The 18,554-nt window shown below is 45.5% G+C and overlaps 1 protein-coding gene across 2 annotated transcripts in view; it reads right to left on the bottom strand.

Moving 5' to 3' along the window:
- Positions 1-18,554, bottom strand: part of CPXM2 (carboxypeptidase X, M14 family member 2) — a 132,553-nt gene that overhangs the window by 18,090 nt on the left and 95,909 nt on the right. For both annotated transcript variants that reach the window (XM_047760074.1, XM_047760073.1), the window contains 4 exons: positions 15,147-15,235; positions 6,072-6,195; positions 4,649-4,845; positions 3,445-3,624 (listed from right to left, as the gene is read on the bottom strand). In XM_047760074.1, the coding sequence (XP_047616030.1) occupies positions 3,445-3,624; positions 4,649-4,845; positions 6,072-6,195; positions 15,147-15,235 (590 nt within the window). The remainder of the gene's footprint in view (positions 1-3,444; positions 3,625-4,648; positions 4,846-6,071; positions 6,196-15,146; positions 15,236-18,554) is intronic.

Raw genomic sequence — 18,554 nt, forward strand, 5'->3', positions numbered from 1 at the left:
ATCAAGGGGTGAAAGCGACTAGATAGGGTTCATTAAGCTTTGTTCTTGCTCTTAAACACACCAGGGGCCCTGGGTAGGACTAGTCAGGACTTAGCTCATGACACAGTATCAATATTGGTCCATGCCTGTCCCTCTGCTTTTATATACCTGGATATAATGAACCCCTGTGAACCCACCATCCACCCCAAGAGCCACCATTTATTGACAATTTCTGCATCCATATGCAACCCCCTCTGTCCTATCCTCTTGCTGCCCACTCAAGGGTAACCACTACCCCTAAATGATATGATTCTGATTCTCTTTTAATTCCATAGGTATATGCCTATGTATATATATTCTTTGCTTTTACTCTCTTTTAGTCTAAAAAGGGGGGAGTAACCATACTGATGATTGTCTCCTGTAATCTTTTTCCTTTTAATTTATGTTTCTAAGACACATTCCTGTGGTTGCATAAAGCTATAGTTCAGTCTTTTCCACTTCAGGATGAAGATCGTCTCATTTATCTGTTCTTGCGATGATGGGCATATAGGAAAATTTTCAATTTTTTTTTTGTTTGTTTGTTTTTGCTATGACCAACAGGGTTGCTTTTAACTTGTGTGGTCTTCTGGTATACCTGTGTTGACATTTACCCTGCAGAAATCACCAGAAGTGTAATCGTCATCACAGAGTCCACTTTCCAAGATCATCAAATTCTCTCTCAAAGTCACTGTCTGATTTACACTCTCACCCACGATGTATGAGATAGCCACTGTTCCATAGCCTCTCCAACGCTGGCTCGGCTACTGTTAGTTTTGCCCGTCAATGGGTGTGCAATGTTCTCTCATCTCCGTTTCCTCAGTGCTAGTGACACAAAACATCTTCTCTTGTTTATTCACCGTATGTTTCTTCCTCCACAAACTGCCTCTTTGTATCTTTTACTCATTTTTTCTACTGAGTTGTTATTTCATTTGTTATTCTTTATCTTTTCCAAGATTCTAATTCTCTTCCAATTATATCATTTTCAAATAACATCTCTCAGTTTTTAACCTCCTCTCATTGGTTTTTTAAGTCTTTTGATGAGCAGGCTTTCTTATTTTGATGTAGCTGAATTTACTAAACTTTTATAATTAATGCCATTTAAAATCACTTTCCTATCAACTATACTTCAATAAGGTATTTAAAAAAAATAAAATAAAATTGTTTTCCTCACCCTGAGGAATGACAATGTTAGAAGCTAAAACTGGAAAGCTTGATATGGTCAAATACTTATCAATAACCTGCTTCTCTCTGTAGACAAATTCCTTTTTTTTTTTTCCTATCATTTCATTGATTTCTGTTCTTTTTAATTACAATCTTTCTACATTTGGGGAGTTTGCTCTGCTCTTCTTTTGCTAGCTTCTTAAGTTAGTTAATGTTCTGCCTTTCTTCTTTTGGAATATAATCATTCAAAGGTATAAATTCCTTGCTATAGTCCCCAAATTTTGATATGTAGTATTTCCATTTTTGTTGATTTCCAGTTAATTTTTAGTTGCCAGTATGAACTTTCTCTTTGACCCATTATCTAGAAGTTTTAAACACTTTTTCTGAATGTGTGGTGACGCTTTCATTTATCTTATTACCATCCGCTAGTTTAACTGTATGGTGGTGAGACAATCATGGTCTGTCTGACTCCTATTCTTTGAAATTTGTGGAGATTTCCTTTACAGCCCAAAGCATGATCAATTTTTGAAAATGCTCCAGGAATCATTCAGAAAATTTATATCCACTGTATTGTCTACGTGTCAGTTGTAGAATTCTTTTGGATCCCTTCTGTCAAGGCTGTTAATTGCCATTCAAATCTTTATCTTTGCTGATTTCTTATCTAATGGCTAGTCACTGAACAAGGTGTTGTAATGGTAAAGTTATGAAATTCTCCTTGTGTTTCTAAAGAACAAGCTCCAAAAACTAAATCCCAGTCTTAAAGCAAAGACTGAAATCCAAGGACTTTCTATAACTGTGCTAAAATAATTACTTATCTCTGAGAGCCTCAGGGCTAAGAAAGCTGGCAACTATATTGCAATTTTGGTCCAAGGGTTCCCAGATTATAACATCACTTGAATTCTCAGCTTCGCCAGATGACATTAGTATGTTAGTTAAAAAAAAAAAAAAAAGAGGGATTCTATAGGATGGAATTAGGAAACATGAGCATCCTAACTAAACCAGATGGTATTGCCACTATCTGTCTCCATCACTTGACTGGTTGCTTCTTGAGGGTCTGAAAAACACCATCCTGTGCATCACTAAATGAGGCAACCATGCTGGCTCTCCTCCAGCAAGTGGTACCCACGTGTGCCATGAGCTAGAGCTCTGAGGCAGAGCTGAAGAGCTGTCCTCTAGCCATTCATCCTTTCTCCCTTGATTTCCTAAGAAGAGGAGCCATTACTTTTTTGGAGCTTGTGATGTGCTTACATTTCCCAGCCTTCCTTGCAGTTGCTTGATACTGTGTTTTAACTAAATTCTGGCCAAAAAGATTTAAACAGAAGTATTATGCAGGAATCTAAGAATGTCTCTTAAAGTTAATTGGCTTATCTGAGAGGGGAATTTTTTTTCACCCTTTCTCTTCTCTCCCTTCAAAGACATGACAGCTGGAGGACCAACTACCATCTTGGATTATGACCTTAAGGGTGAAAGTCATATGCTAATATGTGGAGGCAGAAAGATAGATGACTGCTAGGTTCCTGATGATCATGGGGCTTCTATTTGGCTGGCCCCGAATCGTCTGCCACCAGGGTCTTACGTGAAAAAGGAAAATAAACTTCTACCTCTTTAAGCCACCATTATTTTCTTTTTTTCTCTTGTTACAGCGAAATCTCACCCTTACTTATACAGCAGTTGAGGCAGACCTCTTCAAGGACGTATTGTGTCAAGGACTATACGGATAAAGAGTTTACTGTGGGCAGAGGAGGCAATAAAAGACATTGGACATTTTGTGAAAATTAGATCTTCTCCAAGATACTTTTTGGTGAAACTAGACTTAGGAAATTTGGGGAAAACGTTTCTCATCCAATTGCATTTTTTCTTTCTGAAGAAACACCATGTGTTACAAATCCATGGGGACTTGTTAAAATAAAAATAAGATACCTCAACTAATCAGTGAAGTCTAAGGATAATTTTGTTGCAATTTCATGGCACTGCCAAAAATGAGGGTAATAATGACCATAACAAGCACACACAATTCATGTGGCGTTTTTTGGGGTTTTTTTGGAAAAAGTGCTGTGTAGTTGTAAAGAAATATAATTAAATGATTTCTCATCTAAGAGGAATCTCCTCAAATAGCAATTGAAAAGGCAAACTTCCTTACATTTGGAGAAACCATGAAAGAAAAAATGACTTTGTCTTGTTTTTAAATGTTATATCCTCTGCAGATACCATGGGAGTTAACTTTGGCCTCCGCCGCTCTACAGATTATGGGGTATTTGTACTCACCGTGGCATTTTCGGACAGAAACCACTCAGGGATTGCAATATAGTGATTGGGCACTTTCCTTGGGATGTTCTGTCGGTCCTCTGCCTCCCAGAGCAGCGTGTTTAAGTCAGGAAAGTTGTTGTTGATGTCAATTCCGTCATGGGTCCAGCGTCCCAGGGACCAGCCTCCCAGTTCTGAGCCCTGAGAGACAGTTCAGAATGTGAGGAACCCAGAGACGTCTGGACCATTCTGCCTCTCACACACATGAGATGCCTCCATCTCAATCATTATCTCCATCTCTATCTGGATGTGTGTCTCTAAGCCTCTATGTACCCTCTGACCCATAGATGACATCCAAAGGAGAGTATTTGGTTAATAATCTGTTAATACTTGGTGGGCAATGGATAACATAGCCAAGTCACTCCAAAGAGGGAATGGCACAGAATCACTCCTGCCACGTGGCGGTGCTCAACAAGTATTCGGTCCTCCCTTCCTCCTCTCCCTTCCTCTCTTCTACACTGGTTATAGGAAACTCCAAGTAAGAATGAGTCTGAGACTCCATCTCTGCAAAAATCAAAAAGCCACCATATTCACGCATATTCTCCCTGAAATTCTGGCTCACTATTTAGTATTTCAAATCTTAACCAACTATTTGCACCAATAAATACAACCAAAATTCCACATGGTAAAACTTGCATCTGATAGGTGGCATTGTTTTAAATATAGTTTCCCATTTTATTCTCAGATATTGTGATACATAATTACAAATACACAATATAACATCATACAAACTGTATTCTATACATAACTAGAGCCTATATAAACCCTATACTATAATTAGAACAGGAAATATAAACAATACATCAGAATAATAAGAATCACTGTCCTCAGAGAACTGATGAGAGGATTATAGTTTAGAACATGCCTTAAGTCCTCAACCAACGTGAGGTGTTACTATTATTCTATCCTGTTGTTCCCATTGTACATATAACAGTATTATTATTCACATTCACTTTCTTCAGTCTGTTACTGTGTCTACCTCTCAGGCTCCCCCAAATTCTCAATTACTGCTGTGCATCTTTCATAGGCCTTGTGGATTTCCCTGTCTCCGCAGAAAGACACTAAAAAGAAAGCTGGTAATGCAGAATTTGGATGAACTCATGACTCAAGACACTGTGCAGTTGGAGCCCAGCTGCTGTGCTGGGCTAGGGCAGTGGTCCATTACCCCCTCGTAGGCTTTCTCATAGCCGTCCGGGTTGAGGGAGGGGAGGATGTGGATCCGGGTCTCCTCCACCAGGTGGACGATGCGTGGGTTGCCTGCCAAGTACTCCTGGCACAGGAACTGCATCAGTAGAAGCATCAGCTCCCGGCCCAGCACCTCATTACCGTGGGCCCCTGCGATGTAGTGGAACTCTGGCTCTCCTTTACTCAAAGATGGGGAAAAACAGAGGATCACATCAGACGCTTACAGCAAAACATCCTTATCACATTGCATTAGGGAAAAAAAATCTCTGAATAATAGAAGCCTACAGTGTTAGCCCTCTCTCTCCTTCCAAATCAACCATAACTACATCAGTACAATTTTTACTAATTCCCAGCTAGTCAAATATATAAGGTATAAGATGTATAAGAAAATCTTAGATGATACCAGCCACGGGATAGGCATTTTACTCTTTTTTAGCAAGAAGAGATAAAATAACCCAGCATTTAGAGTTTAAAAATTTACAAATCAAACGCAAGCCACAGCAATTATTTTTCTCTTTGGAGAAGCAGTTATTTTTCTTAGAAGAACTTTGTGTTCACTCTGACAGAGATAAGTAAATACAAGCAGAAAATAGAGTCGGGGCAAGTCAGCATGACACAATTTTGTAAAGGGGGCTGTCTTTGAGACTGTTCTCTTCAAAGCTTAGCTTTTTTAGTGTTGGGATTTATTAGTGATGGACATGAGCTGCAAGATGTCGATTTCCCGCATTGGCCAAACTACCACTTTTGAGAAAATGTGATTCTACCCACAGATAAAGCTCTTACCTTCTAGAAGAAACTCCTAAGAGAAACTCCTGAAATACTGACGAAAGTTACAGTTGAGAGACTCAGACAAACCTTTGCATTTAAATTTCAGTGGATTTCTAAAGGGCTCACCATTTTACCAAAACAAAACAAAACAAAATCTTTGACCACCTTCTTCTGACCTGTAGGAGAACTTCATTTTGCGAGCAACTGAATGAGAAATGGTAGAAAACAGGAAATGCTTGTAGATTTCCTGTTGATTGAAATTGAAAAGAAAATCAGTGGAACCACCTCTACCTTGAGCCACTGGTGATCAGGGAATCCAGAGTTTTCTCCTGAAAAAGAACTCTGTCCTAACTGTCTCCAGTCATTTTCCTCTTTGGTGAGTGTGACTGGTCTCAGAGATGGAGAACCAAATTAAGTATGGTCCCTTTGGAGAAAAGGAGGGTACTTCTAACTTCAGTAATTTGACAGCCCACATCACAAAATGAGGGAACCCAAACCGGCAGAATCTATGTGAGAGTGGGTGTGTGGACAGGTTCTGGCCTGCTTCACAAGTGTTCCCACAGGGCGAACCACCCCCTTGCGCTCTGAGAAAGCACCAGACACGAAGGGCCAGGTGCACTGTGGGGGAACCTCACCGACTTCGTGCTCCCCAGGGTGGTCGGAGATCTCCACGGCGTACAACTTCAGGCCCTGGTGGCTCTTGCCGATGTTGTAAATTCTGGTGATGTTGGGGCACATTTCATTCACAACCTTCATCAACTGAGAAGCAAGAGGGATTTAAGGCTCTAAGCCTTCATGAAGGCAGGGCACTGAAGGGGGCAGAGTGCTCAAGATCGTTTTCCCTGCTGCCCCCTCCCACACACCACAGCTACCCCTTTCCCAGCTTGGAATGTCTTCCTCGTGTCGTGTCTCCTCTGCTGTGTCCTCCAGCCCCTCCTGCTTGTGTTTATCACCTCCCTGGGTTATGGTTTTACCCCCCTTGGTGGTGGGATCACATCCTTAGGTTGTGGTTATATCACCTTCCTTGTGGTGGTATGAACGCCCTGGGTTGTGGCTTTATCTTCCTTGGTGGCATCACCTCCATGGGTGGTGGCATCACCTCTCTTGATGGTGGGATCATCTCTGTAGGTTGTGGTGTCACCTCCCCCGGTGGTGGTGGCAGCATCCTGGGTGATGGGACCAACGCCCTGGGTGGTGGTATTACCTTTTCACTTCATTTTCTGTCGTCTTATTGCAGATCTTATCAGGGACAGACTGAGCCTTTTCTCTCTCTATCTTTCCTAAATCAATATTTGTTACTGAATATCATCTTTCCCTATTATTCAACGAACATCTATGGTGTCAGGCTGAGGACATGCACACTGCTGGAAGCGTACAGTAGATGTGGCAGCAGAGAGAGTCACACCAGGCCACTCCCCTTGTGCTTAGAAAGGGGCAGGGGGGCCGTGCCAGGACGGGGTGGGGGATTCAGGCTTCCACGAGGAAGGGAAATATATATACGTGTCGTTTCCTGAATTCTGCCGGGACAGGCGAGCTATGCTGTCAGACAAGCTGCCAAAGGAGGGGAGGAGGGCCCGCGGGTGGCAGGAGCATGTGCTGCCCAAGTTGGGGGTGAAGGACAGAGGCACCCCTGCCAGAGGCTTCTGTGTCCCCCATCTCTGGACAGGTACTTGTGATAGAGCTGGTAAGTTGCCTTGACCTTCTGGGTCAAAGTGTTCAGCCACCCCCTTGTGAAAGCAGCTCTGATTCAAAAGCCATCTCTGCCAGGCACCAGACAAGCCATGCTTCCCCATGGTGGAGTCAGGAGTGTTCATGAGACAACCTCTGAGCAGACCAGCAGGGGAGCCTGGGGACTGTAGGAACAGTTGAGGAGGGACGCCCAGCCCAGGGCAGGGAGGGCTTCATGCTTGTGCAAGATGAGCAGGAGCTGGGCTGGTGGTGACGAGAGGAGGGGCCCACAGAGGGCGGTGTAGGCCTGGACAAGCTCTCAGCATCTTTTACTACATTCCTGACCAGCCCAATGATCCATAAAATGTCCTCGTAAACTGTAAATAAACAAATCTGTCACAAATGTTATGGTAGTTTAATGTCTACGAGAGCTGAGAAATGGGTACCATGCGGGGTGTCTGATGGAGAGGGGCATGGCTGGCCCGCGGCCTGCCTCTCACAGCACAGCTCTCTGCTCTGGCAGGTGGCGTGCCTGCGTGGGGCACCCGTAAGCATCCCTAAAGGATGAAGGGTTTCACTGCTGCTGTAGCTTGGCTTGGATGACACACACGAGGTGTTCCAGCTGCAGCCCCGGTCAGAAATTCAGGGTCTAATTCTCTCACTGCTCCTGGGAAATGCAAACATGCTTCATTGGATGAGAACTCACTTTAGGTTATGGTATCGAGGGGAGAGAAAGAAAGCTGACTATAAAGGCCTCTTGTTCCCAAGAGGGCAGAGGCAGATGCCCACCCTCAATGGAGAAACCGCAAGCGAGGTCCACACTTCTCACCATGAGGGGTACAGACTGCGGGCTGCAGTGCAGCTGCCTAGGCATGGTGCCATGTCGTAACAAGGGACACGGTGATGCTGTCACTAGTAACGTCAACCATTGTGGTCACGGAAAGTTCTATTTCTCTCCTGAATCTTGCTGTGATGACCAGCAGTGACGTAGATAAGGCAGAAGGGACTGTGCCCGTTCTCCAGATATGGAGGGCGAGGCTCAGAGAGACATCGAGGGATTTGCCCAGGGTCACCCAGCGGGCAGGTGAGCCAGGGCCTTGGACTCTAAGGTTCTTATCTGTCCGTGAAGGTTCAGCAAAGCAATGAAAAGCAGCACTGCTGCCTCTTTTGTCTGCTGCACACGTGACTGTTCCGAAAGACGATCACAGCACTGTCACTATCTAATCTGGGACCTTGCACAGCAGACCCTCCTGACCACACAGTCCTTCTCAGCTGTCAGCGTGGACCTTGGCAAGTCCCAGTCAGCAGATGATCCACTGTCTGGCGTTCAGATCAGTGACCAGCTCTGGAGACTCAGAACCACTCCAAGCAGCCTTAGCTCGGTGACCTCCACAAGCATTCAGCATGGAGCCCGGCTGTCATTTGACGCCCACCCTCCTCCCCGTTTCCATTAGATGCAGGAGAAATGTGCTCCCTGTGCTGGGGACCATGACCTTGACACGAAAAAGACACGTAGCGTCTTCCCTTGGATGCACACTTCGCCATGGATACAGCCTCTCAGGATGGGGTGACCCTCGGCCATGAGTCATCAGTCACCTTATCATACTCTACCCACCGCTGCAGTATTTTCACACCAGTCACATTTGCTTTCTTGGTGTCACGGTATCACAGGCATAAGAATGAGAACATGGCATTTGACTCCCTTTGTGAAGGTTCCTCTCAATTTTCTCCCCGCAGTGGCCTCTGCAATGCTGGGAAGGGCTCCTCCAGAGGCCACAGCCCCACCAAAGCCCTATAAGTAACCTACCTTGCTTATTCCCAAAGAGTAAAAGAGGATTTTTGGAGTTTGAGTCCTTGTGATAAATGTTTGGGTCTTTTTTTTTTGTCTTTGTAGGGCTGCACCTGCAGCCTATGGAAGTTCCCAGGCTAGGGGTCCAATTGGAGCTACAGCTGCTGGCCTTCACCATAGCCACAGCAACGCAGGATCCAAGCCACGTCTTCGACCTACACCACAGCTCATGGCCACGCCGGATCCTTAACCCACTGAGCGAGGCCAGGGATTGAACCCAAGTCCTCATGGATACTAGTCGGGTTCGTTACCACTGAGCCACAATGGGAACTCCAGGTCTTGATGTTTTAACGTGAGAGAAAGGAACAGAATTTTCTTTATGGTCTTAAAGCATGCAGTCTCAATAGGGGTGACAGTTCAAAAGAGGTGAAAATTGGTTTTCTGGGGGCTAAACGTCTTATCTATTTCAGTGTTTCGTGGCCCTCCAAAGTTCAACCCTACCTGATAAAATCTTATTCCTTAATTTTTAATACAGCGGATATAATGGGTATAATTATGGGTATAGTTAAGAGCAGTGTCAGGAAAGGGCCAGTAAAGAAACCTGGCTGAGAAACCCCGCCCTGGAGAGTAGCAGGGCCTATAAGATGCTCAGCTTCCTCAAGACGTTGCTTCCTCATCTCTGAGGTGGGAATAAATTTCATCCTGGGATCTACTGATTTCCAGGCTCTGTGGCTTCCCTCCTCTCCTGGAGGAGCTGGAAGAAAAGAGCCCCCTTTTCTAGTAATTCAGTGTCTAGTGATACATCAGAGAAAATTTTTCATAAAGGACCATAAGTTACATGCACGCTGACACCTGTTGTAACATACGTGTCATCCTCCCTCGGGATTCATTAAAAGCTGGGAGCTTTCCAAATGCTCCCGAGCAGGAAGGTAGCTGAGAAAACGATGACGCATCCACTTGCTGGAACACTCTGCAGCATCACAATGACAATTAGGAAGACAGCATGAGACGGAGCTAATGATCTGATTTTAACTGAGAAAATCTGGGCAAAGCTGTCACCATTCTCTGATCAAAACCCCATGAATTCTGTGAACACAGGAATTCAAACACTGGGTAGAAATGGGAGAAGATGAAAAGCGTGGATTCTTTGGGGGAGTGGGTTCATGGTGGCTCAGCCCTGAGACTCTTGGTGTGCATGTGATATGCAGACAATGTTGTTTATCTGATGAGTTAAAATGTTAAAAAAAAATTTAAAAGGAGACGATAAAAAGTCCTCTTCCATCATTTTTTACTTACTTGCCTGAGAAACAGACCCTGTATCTGATAAGCGAAAAGGGAATTCCAGGAGTTCCCATCATGGCTCAGTGGAAATGAATCTGACCAGCATCCAAGAGGATGCAGATTCGATCCCTGGCCTCGATCTGCTGCTGCCATGAGCTATGGTGTAGGTTGAAGATGTGGCTTGGATCTGGCGTTGCTGTAGCTGTGGTGTAGGCCAGCAGCTACAGTTCCAATTCGACCCCTAGCCTGGGAACCTCCATATGCCAGGGGTGTGGCCCTAAAAAGACAGAAAAAAAAAAAAAAAAAAAAGGAATCCCAGAGGGAGGGAGAGCCAAGACCAGAGGCATCGCCATCCCATGGGTACGGAACTGGGCTTGTCCTGATCCGCAAGCCTGCTGTCCTGCCCTGGCTTCCTGCCACCACTGCCCACCCCAGGGTCTGTAGCTCAGTGGCCCCACAGCCCACTGCCCATGACCACCCTTAGCTGCCATGGAAGTCAAAGCCACTAGCGGGCTGCCTGCCACCCCATGCCTCTACTGGACTCCTTTCTACTGCATCGCACACTACTTACCAGCTAGTCAACCAGCTCTCCCTGGGCACTGGGGACCGGACGACACCAGGCCCCCAGGCAAAGTCAAATATTTTTAATTTATTTTTATTAGGGTAGAGTTGATTGGCGGTGTTGAGTCAATTTCTGCTGTACAGCATAGCAACCCGGTCATACACACACACACACACACACACACACACACACACATTCTTTTGCTCATAGTATCTTCCATCATTCTCTTGGTCTGTCCCAAGAGATTAGATAGAGTTCCCTGTGCTGTACGGTGGGACCTCACTGCTGACCCATTCTAAATGTCATAGTTTGCATCTACTAACCCCAAACTCCCCATCCTGCCCTCGAGGTCCCTCCCCCTTGGCAACCACCCTTTCCCTCAAAACCACTTCTCCTTCTCCCTCCATGGAGGGAGATATCACTCCCCCGCCCCGGGAAGCACGGAAGACCCCTCTCCCTCCCTGACTCACTGGGGGGACCCAGGACTGGCCAGCCCACCACGAAAACGCCTCTCCCCATCTTCCTCCCGGCAGATCCCTCTCCTGGAGATGGCACCAGGGCTCACCAGTGTGCTCTCCATGCGGCTGCCCAGATGGATCTCCCCAGACACAGCTCTGCTCAGAGAAGGAATCTCCTGGTCTCAGACTCAGGGCAGACGCCTCTCCTGGCGCTCAGAGCAGCCTCCTCTCCTGTCTAGCTGTCCCAGACCACGCCGTTCCCTCCTTCTGCCACAGCCCGGCTCTGGTCCTCACTGCCCAGAGTCTCCTTCCTGCCAGAGGCCCTGGATGGTGGCTGATGCCACCTGCAACCCCAACCTTTCCCAACCATGGCCACCCATGCCGCTTACTTCTCCCTCTGGTCCCTATATAGCTCCCCTGTAAAGACCTCAAATGTACACAGCTAACCCTACACACAATGAATTTAAGATAAAATGACAGTTTCTGCCTCATGGCCTCAAATATAGGAGAAAGGCACATGTAGACACAGAGATGACAAAGCAATTATAATCAGTGACATATGCCATGAAGGCCTTTGGCACTCAGTTTAATTAACCCACTATGTCTCCTAATATTGGTGTCTATGCGGCTGTTTCCCCTGCACAACACCCCAGAGCTCCCTCTGTGGGAAGAACAGTGTTTTACAAGTCAGGGTTCTAGGAGGTCCCGTCGTGGCCCAGTGGAAACGAATCTGACTGGTATCCATGAGGATGCAGGTTCAATCCCTGGCCTTGCTCGGTGGGTTAAGGATCCGGCATTGTTGTGAGCTGTGGTGTAGTTCACAGATGCTACTTGGATCCTGCGTTGCTGTGGCTGTGTTGAAGGCTGGCAGCTATAACTCCAATTCGACCCCTAGCCTGGGAACCTCCATATGCCATAGGTGTGGCCCTAAAAAGACAGAAGATCAAAAAAGAAAGAAAAAAGTCAGGGTTCTAGAAATATTTCCGGCACACAGGAACAACTCCCACTGTCGAGATTTCCCTCCAATGCCATAGCTCTTCTCTTTTCTTTTCTCACTTCCTGCTCTTGTGTCTGCTTCTTTGTTGTTGTTTTTTGTTTTTTGTAAATGTCTGTCTCCATACTAGGATAAACTAATAATTTTTTTGCCCTGCAGCAGTAGACATATTTCTGCGGGCAATCCAGCAGATTCCATATAGGGAATTTCTCAAAGTCCTGGCTTCCTTCCCAGCACCAGGAGCCAGGGATGCAAAGGGCCAATCATTTCCGTTGTGAACACACTTCAAGATTGATAGATGGTCCCTAGACAGTTTCCAGCTGAGGGCTGTGAGGTCATGAGACCTCCGAGAGGTCACCCAATGACCCCTGTAGGGGCCACGTTGCATCACTGGGTTCCAGTTAGTTCCAACATCTGCCAGGTGATGGTGACCAGAGTCCCCAAGGTGATAAGGCATAGCCACCAGGTCTCCTTCTATGAGAAGGACCCTCATTCTCCACATAGGACGACTACTTAAAAACACCAGCTACCCGCGTTCTCTGTGCAGTGAGCTCATTTGAAATGCATTTAGATATACTGCTTTTGACATTAACTGCACCAAATGAGTTGTTATTTGTCTAATTTCTGGGCCAAAAGATATCCCAAGATGCCCAGCAAGCAAAGGCGAGTTAAGACACAAGTGCTTTATGAAATGGACTGGTGAGCGGAGTCACATAAACACGTGAAAATGGAGAGCAGCAAGGCTGAGTCACAGACCTCAAGTCCAAACACATTATCCTGATTTCTGCAGAGCCAGACAGCGAGGCAATTTCTTTAGCATGTCCCACCTCCAAGTCTGTGCTGACAGGTGTCGGGAAGCTGTGTGTGTATCTCAAATCAAATGACATCAAGACGAATTGGGTTTGTCGATTCCCTGGGAGAAGGCAGAGAGCCTTCGTGACACAAGCTCATTGCTCCAAGCTCAGGAAAGTCTCCCGCCCATGGAGCAGGTGGCTGGTCCCCTCCCTCAGCATCTATGAGGCCTTGCTTTGAGCCAATGTTAATTTGGCCTTGGCGAACAGTTGGTTCATTAAATGCATGTGTGAAGACACTTCTTTGTTCTGTCTCTTCAAACAGTTTCTTAGATATTCTCATATCTAAGGAGTTCTCATTTGCCAGCACTTTCCTGCTCTTTCGAGCCCCAGGCTGGAAGCAAACGCTGATCAGGATTTCACAGCAAAGCACAGGGTCGGCTCTTGCAGCCTGTCCAGTAAACACTGGGCCCTTCCCAATTCCACACCCAGTACGCAAATGCGGTCAATAGCTCAGGATTACTAGATTTCTGTAATCAAATCTGGGGCCAGTCTCACGGGGGATTCTTCTCCTCCTAATGGTACGAAAGTACTAAGAACCACAAAGGTATCAACCAGTTGTTCGGAAGCCTGCCTGTACGTGAGAACCACAAGGAACGCTTTCAAAAAGTTAGACGTCCAAGCCCTTCTCCTAAGGATTCTGCTTTAATTGGCCTGAGTCAGGGTTCAAGCAGGGGGATTTTTCTGAACCAAGAATCAGAATAACAAGGAAGGTGTCATGTATTCCCTCAGTGACTCAGTTTCTCCATCGCAGGACAAGGACGACAGCCTTGGCCTCCTAGGGTGGTTAAAGGGACAGATGGGTTAATGCAGATGAATGGCTAATGTGGGAAAATTGATGCAGGCCATAGGTGTAGGTCCTGCAATGACTGTTATCAGTGTTTTTCTAGATCCTCTTCCTTCTTCGACTCTGCACGTGACTGACATCCGTAAGTTAGTGGATGTCAGTCAAGTGCCCAGTGACCCTTAAGAACTGGAGAATTGTTTTAATTGAAGTGTGGTTGATGAACGGCATTGCGTTCATCTCAGGAGTCCAGCAAAGTGATTCAGTTACGTATCTATCTTTTCAGATGATTTTCGATTACAGGTGATTACGAAATATCAAATGTAATTCCCTGTGCTCTACAGGAAATCCTTGGTACTTATCTCTTTTGGGTATAGTAATGGGTGCGTGTTAATCCCATGCTCCTAACTCACCCCTCCCTTTGCCCTTTGGTAGCCATAGTTGGTTTTCCATGCCCGTCTGTTGCAGTTCTGTATATACGTTCTTGGGTATTATTTTTTAGATTCCACATATAAGTGATGTCATAACACAGTTGTCTTTCTCTGTCGGACCTACTTCAGTAAGTATAATATTCTCTAGGTCTATCCATGACATCTTAAGCCAATTGTCTGCTGATGGGCACTTGGGTCATTTCTATGTCTTGACGGTTGTAAGCCACGCTGCTATAAACACTGGGGTACATGCGGTTTTTTTTTTTTTGGATGTTTTGGTATATACCCAAGAGTGGAAACGCTGGATCACATGGCTGCTCAATTTTTAGTTTTCTAAGGAAACTCTGTACTGTTTTCCACAGTGGCTGCACTGATTTACATTCCCACCAACAGTGTAGAAAGAAGAATTCCAGTATTAAATCATAAGGTCTGGGTTCATATTTTGCTTCAATCACTTGCTGGTGAAGGAGGCTTCCTCTGGGGACCTGAACCCCAACAAAACATTCTCAACCTCGAAACTACAAGTATTTAGTGTGGCTTCAACAAAACCATAAAACCCCAAAACCTAGGAGTTCCCATTGTGGCTCAGCAGTAATGAACCCAATTAGTATCCATGAGGATGCAGGTTTGATCCCTGGCCTTGCTCAGTGGGTTAAGGCTGCAGCATTGCCATGAGCTGTGGTGTAGGTCACAGAGACAGCTCGGATCTGGCATTGCTGTGGCTGTGCCGTAGGCCAGCAGCTGCAGCTCTGATTGGACTCCCTAGCCTGGGAACTTTCATATGCTGTGGGCGTGGCCCTAAAAAAGACAAAAACCAGAAACAACCCCAAATCTCAAATCTATGTGCTTCTGGGCACATGGCAGATTTCTTTTTGACAAATGTGCCTCTTACCTGACGCATTTCCTTATAGTTGTGGTGCTTAAAATCCAGGTCATCAGTGGTGGTCATTTCATTCCGTCGGTGATAATAGTTATTTGGATCTAGGGACAGAAATATGGTTTTGAATTCACTCCCATCATTCGATTATTTGTGGTGGCTCTGTTAGGTGCCTGATTCATGTGGAACACAGCCCAGTGTTGTTTCTAACATTCACACAGAGGTCAGAGGGCAAACTTTCAAGAAGCATCTTAAGAGTCAGAACTACCCAGTGGGGAGAGCCTAGATCTGGAGCCAGAATGCCTAGGTTCCAATCTCTGCTCTTCTACTCATGTGCTGTGTGACCTTGGCTAAGTCATGGGAGCCATTTTTGCCTTAATATCTTCACCCCAAAACAGGGGAACACTGGTACCCCCCTCACTGGTTTATTGTTAGTATTAGTGCCTGGGAAATTGTCACATTAAATGAATGAAGGAATAAGTGAATGAACAAATGAATAAATATCACAACTATATAGAAATTTTCTGTAGTGTGGTTGACACTGTCAGTGGCTCATCCAGCATTACATCCACTTTCCTCCTTCCTAACAGAAATGCTGTGTTGTTTGAGAAGCCCCACTTCTCCACTTAGAGAAAAATGACCTCATGCCCCCAGCTCCAAGGGTCCAACATGATTGGTCTAAGCCAATCAGAGCACAGCAGCCCAGCCACTCTTACTGGTCCAGGTTGAAAGGAAGGAGTATAATGGTACAGAGGAGTGAGTGAGAGTCTTTCCAGAGTATAGGACAGAGAGAATCCTCAGTACCAGGAGCTACTGAGTGAACCAATCCCGGGTTCCCATCACCTTCCCTTGGGACTTTCAATCACATGAGACAAAGAATTCCCTGAACTGCTAAGCCAGTGGGAGCTGGAATTTCTGTTGTTGGAGCCAAAGCACCCAAACAGACATTATCAGGATGCATTAGCAGTGGGGACCCCTGGGGACTGGGGGTCAAGCGGAGGAGATTCTGCTCTTGATCTGATTCTCTTCCATATAAACTGACTTTTTCCTTTAATTCCTAGAAGCAAAAAAATAAAGAACACACAGAAGAAAGGAGGGGGGCATGGAACAGTAAGAGTGAGAAGAAGGATAAGAGGGAAGGGGCACCCAGTGGGCCCTGAGGACTTTGTTCTGACCTGACAAAAAGTAGTGAGGCTTACAGAGCTTCAGCCAGGCTTGCCATCTCCATCCCCATCTGCATCTCCATCTCCACCCCCATCTGTATCGCCATCCTCATCCCCATCTGCATCTTCATCTCCATCCCTGTCTGCATCTCCATCCCAACCTCCATCTCCATCATCTCTATGCAGCCAGAAATCCTGGCCAGCTCAGATCTCCCCAAAATGTTGAGAGAATGTGGTGCTTTAGACAGGTCAACCTACTAACCAAAAACCACAGGAGCAAAGTTGGAACCACAGCAGCTGTTTGATCCAAGAGGTTCAAATGATGATTCTGGAGGCAGTGGCGGTGGTGGGTGATGGAGGGACAAATATCTGTTCCCAGTGGTAATAGGAGCAGGGGGTCTTAATTCGTGTCACCAAATGTGGCCACAGACCAGGGGCATCCATTGCTTGTCAGACCCAGCCTAGGTCTACGGAATCAGAATTCATATTTTTAAAAAACCCAGAAGTTCGAGAAGCCTCAGGTTAAAGTACTGAGGACACTGGCAGCAGGGCTGAGGTCCTTGGGGCACATTACACACATCTGCCATCACCTGAACCTGCTGCCAGCCTGAGTCCCACAGCCACAGGTGGTGACTGTCACAATGGAACCTGCCTGCCAGGGTTCCCTTCAAGACTGATTTCGCCCCCGAGAACTGGGGTCACATGCAAGAAGCTGAAACTCACATTTAGATCCAAACACCACAAAGACTGTTTTTAATATTCACCAAAGGTTTTCCAGTAACACTATGAGAAACAAATAACCACTACTGAAAGAGAAATAATGTGGGAGGGAAAAGTGGCATTCTGTTCAGGGAAAAGGGCAAAAGTAATTCTCGCTTGACAAAGGCCCCCCAATTACGTTCCAAGCTCTCCTTTGGGGAGTACAGGCCGACAACACCCTCAGGCAAGCCACCTGCCCTTTGCTTTCCAAACCTGGCCTTTTCAAGGGGAAGCACATTTCCACGTTAATTTACACTTAATTTACCCACCTGCTGTTTCCTAAAAGCTATTCAACATCCCGCAAGTTCTAGGGGCCTCTTTGGAAACTCTTCTTGGAAAGTCCCTTTTGTCTTCAAACACAAGTTATGCCTTGGAGGTTCTTTTTTTTTTTTTTTTAATTTTGTCGGAGTATGGTTGACTTACAATGTTATATTAGTTTCAGGTGTATAGCACAGTGAATCAGTTATACCTATACATATATCCATTCTTTTTTCCCATATGGGTTATTACGGAACATTGAATAGAGTACCCTGTGCTATACATAGGTCCTTGTTAGTTAGTTATGTATTGGATATGCAGTAGTGTGTATATGTTAATTCTAAACTCCTCATTTATCCCTATCTCCCTATGTTTCCCCTTTGGTGACTATGAGCTTGAGCTCAAAATCTGTGAGTTTGTTTCTGTTTTATAAATAAGTTCTTTTGTATCATTTTTATTAGATTCCACATCGAAGTGATGTCATATGGTATTCGCCTTTTTCTGTCTTACTTGATTTAGCATGATAATCTCTAGGTCCATCCACGTTGCTGTAAATGGCATTATTTTGTTCTTTTTATGGCTGAGTAGTATTGCTTTGCATATATGTACCACATCTTCTTTATTCGTCCATCTGTTGATGGACATTTAGGTTGCTTCCATGTCTTGGCTATTGTGAACAGCACTGCCATGAACACAGGGATGCATGCATCTTCTTGAATTACGGTTTTCGCCAGATATATGCCCAGAAGTGTGACTGCTGGATCATATGGTAGCTCTATATTTAGTTTTTTAAGGAAAGAATTATAGTTTTCCATAGTAGTTGCACAAATTTATATTCCCACCAACAGTGTAATAGAGTTCCCTTTTCTCCACATCCTCTCCAGCATTTATTGTTTGTAGACTTTTTTTTTTTTGTCTTTTTGCCATTTCTTGGGCCGCTCCCGCGGCATATGGAGGTTCCCAGGCTAGGGGTCCAATCGGAGCTGTAGCCACCAGCCTACGCCAGAGCCACAGCAACGCGGGATCTGAGCCGCATCTGCAACCTACACCACAGCTCACGGCAACCCCGGATCGTTAACCCACTGAGCAAGGGCAGGGACCGAACCCGCAACCTCATGGTTCCTAGTCGGATTCGTTAACCACTGCACCACGAAGGGAACTCCTGTTTGTAGACGTTTTGATGCTGGCCATTCCGACTGGTGTTCTTAAAGGAGATTGAAGAAAAACCCAGAACTCTACATAC

The sequence above is a fragment of the Phacochoerus africanus genome, chromosome 15 (genome assembly GCF_016906955.1).
Source record: "Phacochoerus africanus isolate WHEZ1 chromosome 15, ROS_Pafr_v1, whole genome shotgun sequence".
Classification (NCBI taxonomy): domain Eukaryota; kingdom Metazoa; phylum Chordata; class Mammalia; order Artiodactyla; family Suidae; genus Phacochoerus; species Phacochoerus africanus.